General features: G+C 46.7%; 4 protein-coding genes across 6 annotated transcripts in view; 1 reads left to right on the forward strand and 3 right to left on the reverse strand.

Moving 5' to 3' along the window:
* HIRA (histone cell cycle regulator) overlaps positions 1-4093 on the reverse strand; it is a 39838-nt gene extending 35745 nt beyond the window's left edge. For 2 of the 3 annotated variants that reach the window (XM_086473914.1, XM_086473913.1), the window contains exon 1: positions 4057-4093. In XM_086473914.1, the coding sequence (XP_086330040.1) occupies positions 4057-4093 (37 nt within the window). Of the gene's footprint in view, positions 1-3999 lie in introns of all 3 variants that reach the window. The other variant, XM_086473912.1, reaches the window with a different exon arrangement.
* A 613-nt stretch (positions 4094-4706) lies between these two features.
* On the forward strand, positions 4707-7397 carry MRPL40 (mitochondrial ribosomal protein L40). Its single transcript, XM_086474333.1, has 4 exons — positions 4707-4771; positions 5403-5486; positions 6474-6629; positions 6991-7397. Exons 1-4 carry the CDS (start codon positions 4707-4709, stop codon positions 7298-7300), a joined length of 615 nt encoding a protein of 204 aa, XP_086330459.1. The 3' UTR covers positions 7301-7397.
* A 561-nt stretch (positions 7398-7958) lies between these two features.
* On the reverse strand, positions 7959-9626 carry C16H22orf39 (chromosome 16 C22orf39 homolog). The gene is made up of 3 exons (XM_086474334.1): positions 9603-9626; positions 9333-9500; positions 7959-8653 (listed from the first exon to the last, which is right to left on the reverse strand). Exons 1-3 carry the CDS (start codon positions 9624-9626, stop codon positions 8528-8530), a joined length of 318 nt encoding a protein of 105 aa, XP_086330460.1. The 3' UTR covers positions 7959-8527.
* Positions 9627-10635: 1009 nt separating this feature from the next.
* Positions 10636-17926, reverse strand: UFD1 (ubiquitin recognition factor in ER associated degradation 1). Its single transcript, XM_086474107.1, has 12 exons — positions 17862-17926; positions 17329-17461; positions 16548-16580; positions 15574-15695; positions 15099-15229; positions 14626-14698; positions 13448-13516; positions 12854-12919; positions 12512-12559; positions 12066-12154; positions 11189-11270; positions 10636-10761 (listed from the first exon to the last, which is right to left on the reverse strand). The coding sequence occupies exons 1-12, from the start codon at positions 17862-17864 to the stop codon at positions 10687-10689; spliced, it is 924 nt and encodes a 307-aa protein (XP_086330233.1). The 5' UTR covers positions 17865-17926; the 3' UTR covers positions 10636-10686.
* Position 17927: the final 1 nt, after the last annotated feature.

A 17927-nucleotide genomic window follows, 5' to 3' on the forward strand; every position in this document is an offset into this window, starting at 1 on the left:
TTAAGTCTTCCACAATCTAGAAGGAATTTCTTTATGTTTTTAGTAAGTTTGCTCTCTACACTTTTACGTCTATCCCTTAAAATAGAGAACAAGTTCAATAATCATTAGATTGTTTGCCCAAGTAAACCAAGATTTATATTTGTTTCCAGTTTCATCAATCTAGACATGTCACATGATTTTAAAAAACCAACAGAGTACAGATCAAGTGATCACAGGACAGAAATTTAGCAAGACTAAGTCATTACCAGGGTGCTTCTTCCTCCAGGGTACTGTTATCAAAGGAATACCATTTAGAGTGGCAGATAACTGTCACAGGTTAAAGCTGTAAGACTTGTTGCATACTACTTGCGGTTTATAAACTGATCACAGATACTGCCCTCTTGCAATAATTTCTAAAAAAAAAAAAAAGTTTAAATTATTGAAGTTCCCAGAATCACGTTGCATGAGGAAGCAAACCAGGTTCACTAAAACCAGAACACCTTACGATAGACCAGATGTCCTGTTGGATTACTTGTTTAAAGAACCCAATGACATACTTAAAGCAGTACTGCTAATGAAACAAGCTTGGAACAAAAAGTTCCAAGTAAGATAATTCAAATCCAAGAAGAAGGTCCCATCTTTAAAAAAAAAAAAATACACCAGCTGAAGAAAAAAAGCAATTTTAAATATTGCATCATTTTTGTTTGTTATTTAACTTTAGGCAATAATCAACAAAATATAAAGATGATTTTATGTGAATTTGTACCACAACATGAACGAGTTTCTATTCATTTTGTTTCCAGCCCATCTGATACATAACATCCAACATGACTCACAAATCAATTCAAATATTTACATTCCACCATTACAGCTTGGAGAGATAATAAACTCCATGCCTATATTTAAACAAAAGCAGGCTCCAGTTTCTAGAAGTCGTTATACGTGAACAGCACCTTGGGGTTTGCACGGGTTTCTCTGAAGGGAACGGACGTCCCTTCCTCCAGGGCTCGGCATTTGCCTGCATTAGCCATCTTTAAGCACCAGGCCTCTCTAAACTTTGTGTGCTGAATATGTATATACAACTGTTGGATGCATGATACATCTTTATGTAGGTACTGAATGGAAAACTGGGAAGGAGAAGCAAACCTCACCATCTGTATCTTACAGTCACACATTCCTGCCCACACCATCAAATTGCACTTTTCACTTCCTTGCTCTAAGTCAAAGAAACATGGAAGAACACAATAATAACGAGAACTTAATGCAAAAATCTAATAAGCCCACATTAAGTGTGAAAAGCTTATGGAAAACACATCTGAAGAAGAAATTTCCAATAAGTACTCAGATGAAGCAACATTAAGAACTCCAAGATAAAAACCTGTACAGCCAAAATGTTTTAAAGTGCTTTTACCGTAAACGCACAGCATCTCAGCTGAGCAGCATACAATTCCCAGGTGTATTGAATTTCCTGGCTACAACATTAACCTCTAATGTCTATTATCTTATGGAGAATGTATGCCTGTAAGCATCATTAAAAACTCATCCTAGTCCATTCAGTAAAGTACAAATCCCAAAACTGAGTGGTGAGAGGGAAAGGTTGGAATAACAGCACCTTGATCTGGCCTGTGGAAGAGCCAGTCTTGCTATCAGGACTCTCGCTCTCAAGCCAACAACAGCGCAACAGCTTCTTGTGTCCAGGGAGAAAACAAAAGAAGTAAAAATTATCGCAATGAGTCTCCAGTACCCACAGTATAAATTATCTTTACTCTGTTTCTGGAGAGGTTTCAGAGTAAATACGCGGGCCCATTAAGAGTGATGGAGACAACTTGCATGCAGCAATGCCTGCAGGATCCAGAACCTGGGTACGCTAAAAGAGACTGACTAAACTCACCAGTTTTTATCCTGCACTCCTTGCCCCAAGGATAAGAACGCATGAATGTTATACAGTCCTGTATACATTAGCAGACCTTAGAGCATTTTACAAACGAAGCCAGTGATGAATGTCTGTTTTGCAAGTGGTGAAACTACGACAAAATGACTTGCCAAAACTCATCCCAGCAGGGCAGCATCAGAAATGGGAATCAAATTTGGGACTATTTAGGCCCTGTGTAGTGCACTATCCACTAGGCAAAGTATCGCAGGGCTTTATAAATGCAGCCTCGCTGCAAACTGCTCAGCTGAAGGCTGTTTTCTGCAACGGTTAGACGTATTTTAAATTGCTACTGATTCCAAATACATACCCATACCAAAAGGTGCATCCGTTAAAGAAACAAGGAAAGAAGTTACAAATCTAATTTCTGTAACTTGTTAAGTCTTCGGCTGAAAGTCTGTATTCAGCTGCTCGTACCTGTGCTCCCACTGAAGATCCAGAGAGTCCCAGGACAGTCTGCCCACAGGCAGCCAAACATTAAGACATAAATGCTACATTTGTCTAGATTAACCAAGCAGAAACGTAAAAAACATCTCAAAGTACTTCCACGTTTCTTCAGTTCACTACAACCTTTCGTTAAAAGGCTAAGGTGCATCTGCTGACTATATGGCCCCTGGAGAGTAGTTCAAGTGAAGACGCATGCAAATCACAACTTGAGGCTTAAGTTACTGTTCTTAAAATCTGCAGCAATATTATAAAGACAACAACATACGCAGAAAGGCACCTGTAAAGTTGCATCCACTGTTTTTAACTCAAAGCACACTCTTCCAGCTTGAATAAGTTGGTCTCCAGATTGGTTTTATTCTATATACCAACCAGCTAGATGAGTCCAACTATTGAAATTTACACCAGGGTATAAAATTTGCAGTTGCAATGAAGCTGTACCCATGAATTTGAGAACAAAACTTGCATACACAGAAGTGAGCTCTTCACCTTAGATTTCTTCTCGCTGCTTTGCCAGCAACAATGCAAGTATTACCCTGGAATTTATCATAAGTGGTGTAAATACGTAACACTGATGCTATGCTGTACTCACCACCCTAGGAAAGTATAAAGCTTTCCACCAATATCAATGCTTCATTCTGAAAGTCTTAGTTCACAAAATCTCTATAAAAATCACTAGAGTGGCAGCAGACAGGATACTACATAAATTCAGGGAGTTGCTTTGAAAGTACTATGAGAAGAAACTTTCCCCCCCCCATGGCCAACAACAGCACAGACGACCAGTGCCAAAGCTTATTGCATTTGGGAACTTTAACGCTGGACCCGACTCAGTACCGTGAGACCACCGTGGTCGGTGCTGCGGGTTGGCACGGAACGCCCGTACACCCCAAGGGGTACCTCGACCGCTGCACAGACGCCTCCTCTCTCTGTCGCACGGACTGTACTCGATCCAAACTACTCCCCTCCACTTCCACAAGCATAAAGTTGCCCAACGTTCGTGCCCAGCCAGCAAAAGCAGCTCAGCCTTCAGCTAACAGCACCTCACCCCTCCCTGCGAAGCTCGGCGGTGGCCGTGCCCGTGCTCTCCCCAGGCAAACACACGCTGTGCCGGACGAGGACGGTCCCAAGGGCTCCCACCGGCGCAGCCCCACCGCCGCGGCACCCTTCAGCCATCTTCTGGGAGACGGGCTCCGGCCGAGCCCACCCGCCAGCCAAACTCTGCCTTTTGGAAATCAACACTTCTCTAGAAATCCCGGTTTCGTTTTCGCACCTCCGTCCCCCCGCGGCCCCCCAGCACGCTGCCTCCGCACGAGCCCACCGCGACACCGGGGGTGAGTGTGTGAGAACTTGTTGCTCCCCACGACCACCGACGCCCGCCCGCCGGCACCTGCCCGCCGCCACCCCGCGGACGCGGCTGCAGTTCCCCAGGGCGGCGGGGCCCCGAGCACGCCGCGGCCGCCCCGCGGGCTGCGAGGCGGCAGCTACAAACGGCTCCAGCGGCACCAGCCGCCGTCCCCGGCTGCCCGCCGGCCGCTCCTCGCCCGCGTCCGTGCTCGCCCCGCATGTGTGCTACGCCCCGGCCCCCCCCCCCCCGCCCCGGGCCGGCCCCCACCGGCGGCCCGCTCCCCCCCGGTGCCCCACCGCACCTGCCCGCCCGGCCCCGCGGCACCTGCTGCCCGGCGGCGCGGCCAGCCGGCCCTCACCATTGTGGTTGACCCAGGTCGGCTTCAGGAGCTTCATTGTTCCCCGCCCGGGGCCCCCGCCGGCCTCCGCCCTCGGGACCCCAGGGCGGCTCCGCCCGGGCTGCCTCCGCGGCCGAGCGAGCGGCGGAGCTCAGCAGCCGCCGGCCACCATGGGCCCCCGCCGCGCGCCGCTCTGCCCGCCCCCTCCGCCGGCCGGAGCCGCCTCAACGCCGCTCCATGCCCCGGCGCCGCCCGTGCCGCAGCCCCCGCCGCCCGGCCGCATCCCCCGCTCGGCTCCCGGCGGCTCCCGGCAACGCCGGAACTCGGCGCCTGGCAACCGCCTAACCGGCCCGGCGGGAAACAGCCGCCCTCGAGCCCCGGCGTTCCCCCTCCTCGGCCGGCGCGGGGGGGGGAGCGAGATCCCGCGAGGCGCCGCCGCCCCGCCTCCAGGGCGGGTAAGCGAGAGCGGGCAGGCGGGCGGGCGGGCGCCCCCTGCCGGGCGGGGCGGAGCAATGGCGGCGGGGCGGGGCGGAGCGGGGCGGGGCGCGGGCGGGGCCTTCCCGCAGGCCTCGCAGCGCGGCCAGAACGGTTGTGAGCCGGAACAGGGGACACGGGGCTCGGAGCGCGGCCGGCCGAGAGTGCGGGCGCACCGCTGGTACCGGCAGGGAGCCATGTTGGCGGCCGCGGCCAGGGGTTTTTGGGGCGGCTGGGGGGCGCCCAGCGGCGCCCGGCTCAGGTAGGGTGGGCAGCCGGGCGGGGGCGGCTTTCCGGGTCCGTCCGTTGCGGCCGCCTTGCCCCGGGCCCGCGGGGAGGGAGCCCAGCAAAGCGCTCCTTGCTCGGGGCTCCCGCCTCGCCCCGGCGGGTCTTGGGTCTGGTCCCCTCCCCGGGGCGGGCCTCTCTCTCCTGGGGCTCCCTCGGCGGCCTGGGCCTGCGCTCCGGGGCCGGGCGGTGGTGTATGCGGGGCTGGTTCCGCATCTGGACCTGTTCTCCCTCTCGTGATACCCACCGAGATTTGAGAAACGGCATCACTCTCCTAATTTGAACGGAGGTGGCTTTGCCTCTCCAAATCAGCACTTCAGAGCTTAAGAATAAAATTAACCTATTTATAGACTTAAAAAGCGTATCTGCTTCGCTCCTTGGTACCCTGTGGATTCACAGCACTGAACAGCCCAGATTTTTGGTGTAGTTACCTCCCTGAAGAGTTTGAGGTTATCATCTCTGGGCAAACACTGTATGCTGTCATAAATTAAGTAGCCAAAGATGATTCAAAACTTATCACTGTAATTTATGACTAATAAATAGCTCTTGTATTTTGCAGAATCAGTGTCATCAAAGTCAGTTTCTCCTCATGCTTTATGTTCCTTCAGTTCTTGGCTGCCCCAGATGGTTCCATTCCGAGGAAGTCACTGGCAGACTTCACTGCTGGCATTCAGGGCATCTCTCCCCGTGAGGTGAGTGCAGCTACCATGGAGTTACATAGAAGTGTTTTCATCCTTAGGGGAACACAAATTTTCCCAAGTCTAAATTAACTTCTAACTATAGGTATTTGCTTTTAAGTCACTATATGTAAAAGTAGCAAAGAACTGTTGCCCTCTCAAGGAGAGTTTAATGGTAACGTATACAATCATCACTTTGTGCTTGTGTGTAGTTGTATTTTGCTTCCTCAACCGTGGAATGTGGTTGGAGATGTTCGGATCTATGCTGTGCTCCAGAATTCCCCTTTGAGCAGCAATGGAAATGAAAGCCTAGCTGCACCAAAAATATTTCACTGTAGAGTGGTATGCTAGACAGCCCGCATTGACGTGTATGTTACATTTTGGTATCCATGTTTTGTTTTGATGCGACTAGATTTAAAATATCCTGGTAGCCATTAGGTACCATCAGAGAGACTGTTTCCCACCATAAAGGCTGTTTGCTTGATCTGCAAGGCAGGAATGATATCCCAGAGGTCCACTGTGAGGATTAGTTTGTGGAGCATGCCATATATTATCTTGAGTGTACTGGATCTGCGTGGAGAAGTACAACAGGAGCATAAAATCTGCACCTTGAATTTGGTTCCAAATGTGGCAATTTCAAAAGCATGTGTAAAAACACTCACTGTCTTCTTTTAATGTCAGATGACAGGAATACTTGCGGATAAACCTGTTACCTAGTGTAAAACAACTCCAATTTTTGTGGAACTTCCTCAGGTCATTCTGATGTTCAGCACAAAATGGGAGGTTGCTTTTCTCAGGCAGCTACAGTTCTTTCTGCAGAAAATCTCACAAGACATATTACTGTCTCCTGGAAATCGCATTACTTGAATAAAGCTAATGGTGGGACCAAACTCAGCAGTGGGAAGGAACAGTCCTTAGAAAAGTAAATGGAAGTGAAGGCTGCTGGTGTTGAATTAAATGACAAAGTATCTTCTTTAATTCATGTCATTACTTCCCTTGCAGAGCACAACCAAAGAAGAAGAAGAAAGTGGATGTAAAGAGAGAGCAAGCACAGAAAGAGCGTATGAAAAAGAAGATTAAAAAGTTGGAAAAAGCTGCCCCAGAAATGATTCCAATTGAGGATTTTGAAACACCACTTAAGTACTTGGATAGCAACAGGTAAGTAAGACTGTCCTTCACCATGCACTTGCATTCATGGTAGAAACACTTCTAACTTCTTTCTCTGCAAAACTGCAATATAGTGCTAGCCTTGGTACAAAACCTCATCTACTTCTACCAGGGCAAAAATATGGAAAACAAATTTTCTATGTTCCTGCTAAAAGTAGTAGAAAATACAGTAACATGAATTTCCTGTTAGAATGATTGGAAAACCTCAAAGACAGACACTGCATAAATGAAATGTATTCTCTGGGTTTGGAGGGCATTTTTTGGTTGATGGTGGGTTTTTTGGTGGTTTTTTAATTTGCTCTTTGGTGTACAGGCTATTCCTGTGTTACAGTGTTACCTTACTCTCTATCAGGGTGCGAAGCCTTTCCCCTCTGTCATTTGAGGAGACTGAAAGAAGAGTTTTACTTATGAAAAAGTGGTGTTTGTTTAAGCAGAAACAAGACAAGGCAGAAAAGAAAGCAATTCAGACCCTTGTAGAAGCTCAGCAAGAGGCACTGAAGGAACTGCGCCTTGAATCGGAGGAGCTGTATCAGGCAGCAATCAGACGAGATGAGGGGCTTTTCCCCTTCGAGAGAGATGGACCTAATTATACCCCACCACTTCCTGGTTACGATCCTCCTGAAGGAAAATGCGTTGATATCACCAAAGTATATACCCAGTAACGGAGGAGTTTGTTGTTCATCTGGCGTGAGCTACTCAGCTGACTGAAGGAGGAAAGAATGGAACAAGAATAAACATTTCCTTCTGCAGGCTAAAACACTGTAGGTGTGTGACTGTAAATAAAATTACTGAAGTACTGTTTGGGTTTTTTTAAAGAATGCTCTAGGTAGTAAGACACCCAACAAAACTACACTACCTTAGACGTGTGCACTGCTAGAACAAGACACTGTAGCGTTTCACACATTGTCATTCTGGGCTTATATCTCTCATCCCTCCATACACTCCCAAGCAACACTCTTTGTTCTGCATAAACTGTAACTTGAAAGATTCCTGGGTTATGAGGAAAGAATGTCACTGTCACCGCATTGGTCTGTACTGTAAGGGAGGTAGCAGCTGTTTACTGCCTTTCTTCTCAGACTTCAGTGCTTTCACATCCAAAAGGGAAAACAGATGGAAATCATACTGTGACAGTGTGGTTTTTTACATTGCCCTGTAGCTATCCCTGGACGTGTTGTTGTAGCACTTGTAGACATGGTTTAGTGGGCATGGTGGTATTAGGTCAATGGGTGGACTTGATGATCTCAGAGGTTATTCCAACCTAATGATTGTGTTGTGACTAAGTTTTTTCACAGTTTGCTCTGAAACAATAACAGGTCTCTCTTCATTCATTTAAACCTTTATTTTTGTAGTAATTTTCAATACTGCTATTGATACACAACACCATTCGAGAACAGGTCCACAAAGGGGCTGTACTTGTAGGGCTGGCAACATATCCCACCAGGCAAGAAGCTCTTCACCCGTAACAATTGTGAATCTGGGAAATGCTGTTGAAATGCCATTGGTTGGGATTGTCCTGAACTGGCAGGGAGGAGTCCCAGCTTGCTTTTGTTTTCCCATTTGGCAGGCCTGGGGTGGGTACCTTGTTCCAAAAGTGCGCAACACCAGCTGGTAGGGGAAGAGGTCTAGCAAGAGGAGCTCGATCACGTAGCGCTAATTTGGGAGTTGCCTGACAAGTTGCTGATATGAAATCCTGAAGTGTGAGACAATAGTAAGAGACCAGAATCAAATTAAGTACCTCAATTGTCCCTTCAAAAAATACTGGGTGTTTAAATAAACTCTTAGTATTTTTGATACAGTTGTATCATTTCAAGATGACATGGAAGAAAAAACCCCAGCAGAGTTCTGCATTGGGTAGTACATTACTGACCAAACACATCAAAACAGTTTCACTAATTTGGTTTGTCTTGGTCAAGTGGAAGATGCCAGTCAGGTGGTGGGCTCTTCCTGAGCATCCACACTGGAGCATATTTCTGTTTTTCCATAACTCGAGCTCTTTCACTCTTGCACAAAGCTTCCTGAAATACAGGAAAAAATATTGCCATGATAGTGTTGGATGTTCCAGTCTTATTTCCTGCTGTGACTATTGGAGATAAAACAGGAAACAGAAACTTATCGTGGTTAAACAGTAGTGCCAAATGCTATCTCAGTAAGCAAGGATACGAGCTTTTAACTATGTCACATTTATATTTTGCTTCGACCCCTCCATTATGAAGAAAACCACCACTTGTGCACTACCCTCCCTGCCAGAAGTTGTCCTAGTTGGCGGAAAGGATGGGTTACGCTGCAGCGTGCGCTGAAGGGCGTTCATCTTTCAGTGTTCACGGGGCTGTAGCGAGGAGGATTTCTAGACACCCCAGGAATACTTTTTGCCTGTAATGTGGCAGCTTTTCCTATTAGGAAGGGAACATTAGAGCAACTGAAACCAAGTGCTTTTCCAGCCAACACTGAAAATACTCCTGCTGGATGTTCGGACCGTCTTACCCACCTCCACCCCAAGCAAACCCTTGCTTTCCAAACCCTCCCAGCTGTGTGACCGCCGACACCGCCCGCCCACAGCCGCCGGCGGGGCTTCTCTTCCACCAGCAGCGGCCTACAGAGCCCCGGGGCAGGGGGCCCGGGCGGGACAGCGACGGCCGCTACCGGCTGCCGCTCGCTCCCGAGGCGGGAAGAGCAAGACGGGGGCGCGGGCGGTACCTGCGCGGCGGCGGCGCGGCCCGTCTCCCAGGCGCGGCAGGCCTCGTAGTCGTCCCGCCAGCGGCCGCAGGCCGGCAGCTCCCCGTGCGCGTAGTAGTGGTGGAAGGCGTGCCGCAGCCCGCGGCAGTGCTTCCACTCCCACCAGTAGTCCTCGCACGATCGCGGCGGCTGCGGGCGGACAGAGAGATCGGGCTGAGCCGCGCCGCCGGTCCGGTCCGGCCCGGCCCGGCCCGCCGCCCCCAGCCCCCGCCGGCCCCCAGCCCCGCTCACCCGCCAAGCCTCGCCGCCCGCCATGCTGTCCCCGCCCGAGAGCCACCGCCCCGCCGCCAATCCCCGCCGTGCTTTGCGGCGAGACCCGCGGGGCCGGCCAATGGCGAGGGGCGACACACACACCGGCCGCCTCGTCGCCCCGCCCCCGCGACCCAGTGGCCGCCGGCGGGGCGGGGCGCCCCCTGACAGCACGTGACCCTCCTCCCCGGCCCCACCCACCCCTTAAAACCCCCCCCAACGCCACCGCCCCAAAACCCGCCCTTTTTCCGCGAAACTCCCGCCGCGGGGGCGAGGCGCGAGGCAGCCGCCGCTGCTTCGGTTTTCCTGAAATCCCCTCCCCGGTGTCGCACGCTGGTCACCGAGGGACCGACGCTGGGCCGCTCCGGAGGGAGCGCGGGGGTGTCGCCCCTCACCCCGTGAGGGCACCCCGGCACGGAAAGGCTGCTCCGGCTGCGACACCGCTGCCGCAAAGCGCAGGAGCCGGCGCTCTGTACCCCCTCACCGGCACCGGGCTGGGTCTCGCCTCCCCTACACGTGCCCGTACGTTACTGCATCTGAACCACTAAAAGGCACGAGATTAGTTATAAATATAAAAAGCAATTACAGGGGGATTGCTTCGAATTATTTATAACCCAACACCTGAAACTAAGACAAAAGTCCTAAACACCGAAGTGTCAGCCTTCATTTGCACCACACCAAAAAGCTTACCTGAAATTGTGGCAAAATATATGGAGAGGGAGGAAAACAGGAAAGCACAGAGCAACCTGAGACCATCATCACTCTGGCCGTAAGAGGGGAGGACGCAGCGTAAGAACTGGACCTTTCAGTAAGGTAGACCTTGAGGGGTTTTCTTCTCAGGTTTATCCAAGATATACTTTCCCTCCTTACAACATACAAAAAACTCCTTCAGAATTCCTAGAACTTAATTGACAGTCTGACAGCTCCAGTTTTAAACGCAAAACCAAAACCAGTCTAAGTGTTCCTGTGTCACAAAACAATCTCTCCTCTCCACTGCAATAACTAAGATCCAATGTGCTGCCATTATAATTTTATTTTCCTCCTAACTGACTAATGGTACCACAACTTAGGGTTTTCTTCCCTTTTTGCGGAGAGACTGGCCTTCTCCTGAAAAGGCAATAAACCGGCTTCCAGATTCATCCTGGAAAAAGGAAAGAAGGAAAACAGGTTGTTACCTCTGCTCACTGCTTGTGTGTAATGAAAACTGAATGATCATCAGAAAGAACATTCCATCAGAGCAGCAACTGACTGCAGACAGTTCACATCCTTGATCTACATAACAACCACCTTCTGCCTGAAAATAAAATACGAGCATTTCAGTGACCTCTCAGCCAACTGAAACAAGTACGTGCTGGCTTGTCAAACTTACATCAGGCCAATTTTTTACATCAGCAAGCAAGGACAGTGGAGGTTGCTTTCACCTAACTCAAACTACTTTTCAACTACCACCACTTTTTAACAGAAGCGTGTTGTGAAAAATCAAGTATGGAGAGAGCAACCACAAACTTGGACAGTCGTTCTCGTGTTCTAATTCTGTGCAAAACTAGGAAGGATCCAATTTTATTTACCTCTTCGACTTTCTTAACTAGTGGACGTGAGTTTCTAATGAATGTAATTTTACCAATCTTGAAGTCGTAGTTGGGTATTCCTCTGGAAAACAAGCATAAAAATATCATGAAAGAAGTTCTCTACCTACCACCCAATTGAACACAGAGAGACCTATTCTATGTCTGTCAGTATTGTACCAACACTGGCTGCAAATGTTCATTACCAAGTAGTTCTAGAGTCAAACCTCTGAATTATTTTCTGAGGGCAGGCATATATTGCATGAAGTGAATAATCAGATACTAGAGCTGCTGCAGAAGCTTGGCTGTGGGCACATTTCCACATAGCCTGTGGTTTCCACAGGGCCATGGACACACTTTTCCACAAGTTTTACTGTGACAGGCATAAATGACAGAACACCACAGGACCCACATCCCTGCACACTTCCACTAAGTCTGAATTTTCTAAATTTCCTTCTAAGAAAAACAAACAAACAAAAAAGCCCCACAACACCTCAACAAACCCACACAAGGTTTGGCTTTGGTTATCCACCCAACTCAAAAAGGATTTCACTCTATGCCAAATTTCACTTTAGAAAATTGGCAAGGCTCTGTGCATCGCTTGATCCAGCTCACCAGCCCAGTCTAGACCTGCTGCCTCTCCCTGCTTGTCCTCCATAGAACCGGAGTTGATTGAGTGAGTTCTGGCAACATTACCTGAGGATCCGCATCCTGAGTACTCAGGGATGTCACAGTCAGTCTGCAAGATCAGACTATTTATTTTCTAAATGCACACTGACTACAAAATTAGCTCGTTTGCATTGCCAGGAGCAGAAAAAGAATGGAACTCTACTCAAACACTGATCTTTCACCTGCTGACCACTGAATGAAACAGACATACCTTCGAATGTCTCCTGGTTTAATTGGCGAAGGACTAGGCTCAACACCTTTCTTCTTGCCATCCAATCTGTTCCCAGAACCAGAGAAAGCCTATGTACACATAACGAGTTTTCATTTAACCATAGCTTGTACCTGAAAGCGTGCTGCACAGGGATACTATCTTCTGTAAAAGTCTTACTATCCTTTTTATTTAAGTATTTGGTTCAGCACGTTTCTTTTTGGCACATATAACATGATGAATCCTGGGTGTAGGAGCATCTTTCGGTCTCCCACTTATAGACCATCTTTTAAGGTTACTGGCTGTAAGCACCACAAAACATTCACAGATACTTGCCAGTTAAATGATGAACACCTCTAAGAACAGGTACTAGTATTTTGCAGTCGTTTGCAACAACTTCCCCTCACCGTTTTACAACATTCAGAAACCAGCAGAAACAGGAGACTTACACGAAATCCTGTGTCACTCACATATCCACCATGGTCTGCTTCCACATCCTGCGAAGGAAAAACCAAGTCAGTTCATTGTGTTCGTGCTGTGACATGCAGAACACACAAAAACAGTTCCACATATTTCTGACCCAACAAAACTTCAGAACAATCCCTTTCCAAAAATCAACAGTTGGCAAACATCCATCTTCTAAGTAACACAAGCAAAAGCATCTGGTAAATAAAGTTTAGTCTTAAAAAACTGTTTCAGGAAAAAAAAAATCATGTTTATGCTCACTGCTCTATCACAAGCAGGGCTGACTTCTAGTGAATACATTTTTGAAGAACAGAAGTTTAACATACTGTGGTCTCTTCCTGTTGTGCACTCCTTTCTGGTTCCTTGTACCCCAAAGGAGCATCAAAATCCACCTATTTACACAAGAAGCATGAAAATAAGTATGACTGATATTTTTCTTTTAATCATAAATTTTACACTACTATTCCTCAAAACTCCACAAACTACCACTCCATTTTGATCTAGAAAGAACTGAGGTTTGCTTGTTAAACATTTTAACTCAGAACTAAGAAAACTAAGCCTCCCAGGAATGAGTCTTAGCATGTAATTGAAACAAAGCAGTGAAACAGCACCACACAGCATCACTGGAGTTTGAATCAAGTCAAGACAGTTAAATAAAACCCAGATTATAAAACATGTTGAAGCCAAACATTAAATTCTAGGCTCTACAGTCACCTGATGGTACATGAAGTGCAGCTCAAGACCACAGATGTGGTTAAAAGGTACACAGGTTACTCTCAAACAAATCACCTTCCTTATCTGATTTTACCTTTCCTGCAGCATCAGAGGGGCTCAGTGTACAGTGCTATCACTGAACGAGATGCCCTCTCCTTTTGGTAGGACACAGTAAAAGCAGACTTTCCACATCACCTTTAACTTACATTCATATCACATTCTATGATGGACACAGCCTTATCTGGTTTAGTCTCCATTACCCGAAGCTCATAGATCTGAAACAATAATAAATATTTCAAGATTGCACATAAGAGAGCTCAATTTATACACAAGAAAAGCATATCTAAACCTTTCCCTTCAGATAGCTTCAAGAAAATTGAAGTAAGTGCTCTTTAGGTTGAGGACTGGATACTGCAGGGTCTCTACAGAACATGAGAGCAAAGACCTTTAACCTAGACAGAACATTGTTATACGCTAGAGCTAGAGAACCTACCTTTTACTGTATCTTGCTGGACTTTTACTGTACCTTAATCTGCATTTTTGAAAAAATTACAAATTTAGGATGAATTCTGTCCCTTGACTTGTAGAAACACCATCAGCACAAAAATTTATTTTCTTGTGAGTCAAAAAACAGTCTGAACATCAGCTCAGGAGAAGTCTTAACTGATCCCTTTTTTCCCCCAATAGAAAACTGACTGTAAAAACCACTGTCATGCGGCCCAGCCAGCAACAACTCTGCCGTTCGCCCACTCCTCTCCACCTCCCCCGTGGGACGGGGAGGAGAATCGGAAGAAAAAGGTAAAACCTTGTGGGTTGAGGTAAGGACAGTTTTAAGAGAACAAGACAAGGCGAGAAGAAACAACAGTTGTAACAATAACAGTAATGAAATGATATATCAAGCGAGTGATGCACAACTCCACTGCTCACCACCCAGCCTGCCCTCCTGAGCCCGGAACTCTCCTCTTATACACTCAGTATGACATCACTATGGTGGCGAATATCCCCATGGCTACTTGTGGCTAGTTCGGTTCTGCTGTCCTGGCCGTGCCCCCTCCTAGCTTTTCATGAACATTCACCCTCTCCTAGCTGAACCCAGGACATCTACACCTGGGATTACTTGTCAACACCACCACACGGCTCTGTGTTGATCGGTTTAGCACCAACATCCAAAATTGAGCTTAGTCTACAACCCCAGGTGATCAATTGTGTGTGTGTGCTGTCAAAAATACTCATCTATAAAATCTACTTAGAAGATGTAGTCACAGTACTTATGTGGTCACAATCTACTGAAATAGTGTGTACTTTTTCACATGGGGCAAAATTTACTTCCTCAATTTGACAGTATCCAAACAAAACCTTCATGGACTGGTGTTGTATACTGTACCTTTTCATTGTAGTTGATTGCAATAACATCGCCAGTAGTCAGACAAGCAAAGTTTCTCAATGCATTTTCTAACCTTTGGAGTATGTTAAGATGAAACACTTGTTTTCAATGCAACACCAAAGCTTTAAAGTTATTATGTTACAAAACTCTGATCCTTGGTCTCTCAAATGCGGTTTAAAAGACATCAGTACTGTAGATAGCCTTCCAGTAAACATTAGGGTGTGTAAGTTCTAAGGGAAGCACAAACTCATTCGATTTTAAGCCAAACTTCTTCATTCCAAGCTACACTTTGTGCCAGCAGTTGGCAACATCTCTGTACATAAGCTGTTCATCGTTTTTGTCTTCAGAAGGAGCAGCAGTAGTTACCTACTACTGGAAGAGTATGAGGCACACCTGAAAAGCTAGCTCTGCTTCATGATTCCAGTTTGGGAGAACACTTTTGCCCCTGCTCCACAATTGCATAGGAAGGATACACAGCTTTGGGATTGGTGATGTCAAGAAAATCTGGACTCTGTGGCTGAAATTTTGAGTACGTAGCAACTTGGAGATTAACACTCTCCACTTGCACCAGGCCTCCCTCTTCTAGCAGCAAGTTCTGCATCATCTGCAAGATAAAAACAAAGATACAAACCACTATCAACTGATGGTTTTAATTCTCTTTCCTTGCGTATATCTATTTTTGCCAGGGCACTGTCTTCCTTGAAACACACCAGTTTACCATGGTTTAACCTCAGCAATAATGGTCAGGTGTACCTTAAAAAGCAGTCTGCTTTGCTTACTCAATTAAACTCTCGTGGAGGGAAACCAGAGCTGTGACTGAAAGCTGCTGCAGGAACATGACTAACAAAGACACACACTTTCAGGAAACATTCCACCTCTTTAATATTAAACTGGCAACTCACCAATCCTACTCTTCAGGTTTTGACAGTTCAGCCTGAGACAACTCACCCAGTGTGGAAGGTAACATATGCCTTCGTCAGCCACAAATTCAAGGACTCCACAATGCGTCATTCGGTCTGAATTTTTATTTGTCAGCTTAAACAGCATCGGGTAAGTAATATTAAGTCGGCCTGGTGAAAAAGGAGGGGAGAAAAAAAAAAGTTACATTTATTAAATGCTGCTAACAAATTTCTGAAGCTTTCAGAGGTTAAACATTAGCAAGAGAATAGACAAGACTGTAGGAGAGGATTCCCCTCACACCATTACTCCAATTGCTCAAAACTACAAATCCAGGAGAGAATGCAGATACAGGAATACTGTACTGCCATCGCACTTAGAGCTTTAAATGCCTTTCCAACATTTCCCCAAGCTCAGAGAGGAGCAGGCAGTGGGTATTAAGAGAAAAATCTATTACTGTTATGTCTTCATGCTATTATTAGTTTGCTCCTACCTAATGAATTTTAACAGGCCTTGCCTATTCAAAAATCAAATTCTGACTAAACTAATTTCTCAAAGAAATTCTATTAAGTCTAAAATATACAGGTGGAAAAAAACCCTTAGTTAAAAAGGCCAATAAAGAACACTTATTCTATTGATTCAGTTATCTTTTTCCCCATTTCAAAGGTAATTATGACTTATTTTGTCTTTAAAATAAATTTTGCTCCAGACAACAGTGTCCAGAACAAGCAAGCTGAGATTAACAATTTACTAGATTAACTGTAACAATCACACTGAGTACGCTACTAATAGCTTATAAATATTGATTCACGCCTCAGGTAGCCCAACACTTCAGAGGTCTGTACTTGAAGACAGGCAAGCTCCATTAATTCTGACAGACAAAATACTTCCAAAACACATTTTTTTAACTAATTAGTCTCACATTCTTTAGCCAAGTCTTATTTTAATAGATAACTAAAATACTGTAGTATTTGCTTAGACATTTGCTCATATTTCTGTTACTCCAGAATAAAATATTCACTTACTGAGTTGATCCAAAGCTGATGGTGGCATAATTACTGCAGAAATGAGTAAGAATGTAAGATTAGGAAAAGTATGACTGTAGAAAAAGTACACAACATACAATTTTATCATTCCTTCCTCTAAAATTTTCTATAAAAAAAGATTATAAAATCTCCTGCAAATTCATTTTTGAGTCAGAGATTTCAGTAGAATCAGCCATAATAAATATACCTGCTAAGCATGGAGACTTCAGAATTTAACTTAAAAAAAAAAAAAAAAAAAAAAAGAGAGAAGGCAAGGTTTTACAATACTAGTACTGAAGAAAATGTTTCCTAAAGGTAATTGTATTTGTTTCAGCTTATAGGTGCTCTTAAATTGATGGCAACTCAAACAGCATTAGTCTGACAGCCTGAAAATTAATTTGGCCAATCTATTCTCTTTGTTCAAGCTCAGTGAGGTACAATAAGGAAGGGAAAAAAGGCCTTAATCATAAATTTTCATGGTTCATAATGTGTCTAAGATTTTAACAAGAGACTTTCAAAAAGAAGAATGTCTTCTTCTAATGCTCGTAAACCCGGACTCACTTGGTAAGTTTTTCAATTATACACTAATGCATTAAAACCCTCCTCCTTCCTTCTTAAAGCCCCACTTAAGTTGCTTTTCTAGCTTCAGCCACAAAGCCAACAGCACATCTCCACGCTGTTCAACTATGTTTCTGCAGTCTTGGCCAAAAGCTGTACGACTTGGTATTATTCACAAACACTCTTCCAACAGGTTATTAGTCAAAATAAAACAGGCACCTACTCTTCCCGCCTTTCTCCACATCTGATCTGTCATTAGGTCCAGCGAGCATGGACACAGAGAAGCAGCGGTACTGGGTCGAGAAGCGGTTCTGGAAGCCCCGAGGGATGGGGTGATCAAACATATTAAAAGAGAACTGGGGGGGGGGGGGGGGAACACAGAGAGAAGAGCGCGTTAACCGAGCTCCTGCGGCATCCCAAGCGTTACAGCCCTCACCGAGGCCTCCTGAAGTTCAGCTCTAACCATGGTTACGGGTGGCGCCCTCCAGCCGAGGCGCCCCCCCCTTGCACACAGCCTGGGGACAGACCCGTGCGCCAGGCGCTGCCCGGGGACCCACGAAATGGGAGCACCCCACTTGCAGGTTACCCTTGAAGTAAGGCTTGGCTGACCAACCCGCCCCCAGCACCGGCGGCACCCGCCGCCCTCAGCCCGGCACTCCGCACCGGCGTCACTACTCGCTGGCTTCGAAAACGGGCTTCGGCGGGGGAACGGCTAGAGCCACGGAAGGAAGCCGCGTTCCGCCCCCCGGGCCTCACCATCGCGGCGGTGCTCCAGCTCCCCACAGGACTCGGCAGGGCGCGGGAAGGCCAGGCGGGCCGGAC

Source organism: Leptosomus discolor, chromosome 16 (genome assembly GCF_034619465.1).
Source record: "Leptosomus discolor isolate bLepDis1 chromosome 16, bLepDis1.hap2, whole genome shotgun sequence".
Taxonomy (NCBI): Eukaryota; Metazoa; Chordata; class Aves; order Leptosomiformes; family Leptosomidae; genus Leptosomus; species Leptosomus discolor.